Genomic DNA, 2,888 nt, shown 5'->3' on the forward strand with positions numbered 1-2,888 from the left:
CCGCGGAGCACCGCAGCCCCATGTAGGACGGGGCTGTGCCGCTGGTGCTGGAGCCGCGGGGCCGTCCGCCCAGGGCCGGGCCGGGGGGAAGATGAGCGAGAGGCGGAGGTCGGCGGTGGCCCTCAGCTCCCGGGCTCACGCATTCTCTGTCGAAGCCTTGATTGGGACGAATAAAAAGAGGAAACTGCGGGACTGGGAGGACAAGGGGCTGGATTTGTCCATGGAAAGCCTCAGCCCCAATGGCCAGCTGGGCGACGGCGAGGACCCGACGCAATGCCTGGACCTCAACCCCGGTCAGTGCCGCCCCGCTCTCCGGCAGCCGCTGCAGGGAACTCCCGGAGCTGGGGCGGGGGGTCGGGAAGGAAGGGAAGGGGGGGGGAAGGCGTTGTGCGGAGATTTCTCGGATTTGTGTTATTTTTCTTCTTAGTATTTTCGGTTTACAGTGATTTTTTCCGCAGCTCTTTCCCACTTTCCCTCCCGGTCCTAAATCTCTCTCGGATTCCGAGCGTCTCCCGCTTCCTCCTTCCCCCTCTCCTCCCGCCTCTGTGCTCTGTGCTGATCGCGGTGGGACACGCAGCACACCGCATAGCCCGGGTCCCCCCCCACCGCGGGGGGTTGGGGTGCACAAAAATCGAGTCACAGCTGAGTCTGCCCCGTCGGCACCGAGCGGCGTGCCGGGCACAGAAGGAGAGCATCGGAGCAGCGCCGTGCCCAGCTCGGGACCCGCAAGGGCCGGGAGGGAGCGGGGGGGCGGCGGGATGGGGGAAAAGGGGCTGAGTGGTGCTTGGGGACGGAGAGCATGGGGCTCCGCTCCCGTGTCTTAAAATCGATTATTATTACCATTAATATTAACACGATTATTTACTACACTTACTATTCTACGCTATTAAGATTGTTACGATGATTGTGATACACTACTATTATTATACACTACTATTTATTGCACGTCCTATTTTATTTGAAAGGCAGCCGGTAGCCCGGAGCTCTCCTCCGGCTCCAGCGAAGCCCTGGGGCTCCTCTTGTCCCTTATCCCCTCGGTCACATCTCTCCGATCCTCCAACGCAGCCGCGGAGCCGCGGGTGGGTGCGCGCCGGCTCTGAGCGCCGCCGAACGGGACGGGGCCACGTCGCTGCCCCTGAGGGACTCGGTCTCGGAGCGAGGTCGCTCTCGGTAATTACGCTTCCTTCAGTATTGGGGTGCTGGGGGAGAGAAGACCAAAGGATGTCTGCTGCCACCACGTAGGAGAAAGTATAGGAGCTTCCTCCCCCGCTCTCAGGCCGCTCCACCAAGCTTAAATCCCTTTGTAACGTATATATATACCTACCGCAATATACATATATTGCACGGTATATATTGCTATTTATGTATTGTACTGTATATATTACAAAATATAAGTATATGGCGATTTTACTGTGTCAGCCGCCGAAAGGCCGCCGTGAAAAAAACTTAGAGAAACGTAAAGAGAAAAACAAAGCAACAGATCACCGAACGATTAACTGAAAGAAATCTGTAGTAAAAACCCTGCCGAGTGTTTCCGGAGGGAGCGAGACCCGGCGCTGCGCAGTCCCCGCCGTTGCGCTCCCGTTGCGCGGTGCTACCGGCACCGTCCCGGAGAGACAGAGTGCAGCGGCCGCCCGGCGGCAACGAACAACGAGAACAGCGGAAAATAGAAGGGGAAAAAAGAAAAAAAAGAAAAAGAAAAAGAAAAAGAAAAAGAAAAAAAGGATAGAAATCACGGCTTTGGGGTATTCCTCTTTCAAAATAACAAATACAGAAAGGAAGAGACAAAAATCTGCTTTGCCAAGGCAGAAAGGTGCGCTCATTGGTCTTTCTTAGTACCGTTTCTCACTAATTTCCGGCGTCTATACAATGTCTTTGTGTTGGTCTATAAGTTTAATTTGGCCTTTTTTCCACGAATTCAAAAAAAAAACCAAAAAACTAAAAAGCCCAACACTCCTGCGCACCGGGCGGGCGACTGACAGAGAACGGCTGCAAAGCGTCCGAGGCCAGGAGAGCCGCGGTGGTGTTTTTCATAAAGCGAAGGAAATCAAGAACAGTTCGGGAAACCATTTCGGGGAGGCTGATAGACTTTAAACGAAGTCCCAGCTGCAAATTGCGCGCTCACTTCATTAAAGCCAAATCCCGCGCAGCGCACCTCTGCTGCCGGGTGGAAATTGGTTCGCGGCGGCGTAATGGCCCCCACATTCCGGCTTTATAAGGCCCCATTAAGAACAAACTTTACACCTCAAGCGTTTAAACGTCGCCAAATCTCTGGCGATATACCAAAAATTGGAGGAGGGAGTTTTTATAGCGTCCCAAACCTTCCCGATTTCAAATCGCTGCTTTGAATGGCGTAGGAAATAGAGCGGGTATAGCGCTTGTGCCGGAGGCGTATTGGTGCGGGCCCCGGACATCGAACTGAACGCGGCAAAAACGCGCACCGATTCGGCGCAGCAGAGAGCGAACGGGCCCCGATTTATCGAACTTTTCGCAAAGAGTCACTCCGAGCCCTCGGGGCTTCGCCGCGCCGCATTTCGTCCGCCCCAGGGAACGGAGTGCCGCCCGAGGGAGGGAGAGGAAGGCTCCGTCCTCTTCCTCGCCGCCCTTCTCTGGGGATGTCTCCTTTCTAGGCTACAGCGTCCAGCGCCAATACCGTGAGAAAAATGAGATTGTTCCTCTGTGCCGCAGCGCCGTGGAACGCGTTTTGCCTGGGGAACCTCGAGAGATTCCCACGACCTCCGCGTTGCGCCTGGAGGAGCCGCGCGTGGGGCGATGCGGGACCGTGGGAGGCGGCGGCTCTTATAGCGCTGCCGCATCCCCCACGCGGAGCCGAGAGACCCCCGATGCGTGTCGTGGGGCCCCCGCGATGCTGTGTCTCTGATTCGCTC

General features: G+C 56.3%; 1 protein-coding gene across 1 annotated transcript in view; it reads left to right on the forward strand.

Moving 5' to 3' along the window:
- The first annotated feature begins 6 nt into the window (after positions 1–6).
- TBX15 (T-box transcription factor 15) overlaps positions 7–2,888 on the forward strand; it is an 88,416-nt gene continuing 85,534 nt past the window's right edge. Inside the window, exon 1 of the mRNA XM_003202683.3 lies at positions 7–293. Within this exon, the coding sequence (XP_003202731.1) occupies positions 92–293 (202 nt within the window). The 5' untranslated portion in view covers positions 7–91. The remainder of the gene's footprint in view (positions 294–2,888) is intronic.

Source organism: Meleagris gallopavo, chromosome 1 (genome assembly GCF_000146605.3).
Source record: "Meleagris gallopavo isolate NT-WF06-2002-E0010 breed Aviagen turkey brand Nicholas breeding stock chromosome 1, Turkey_5.1, whole genome shotgun sequence".
NCBI lineage: Eukaryota > Metazoa > Chordata > Aves > Galliformes > Phasianidae > Meleagris > Meleagris gallopavo.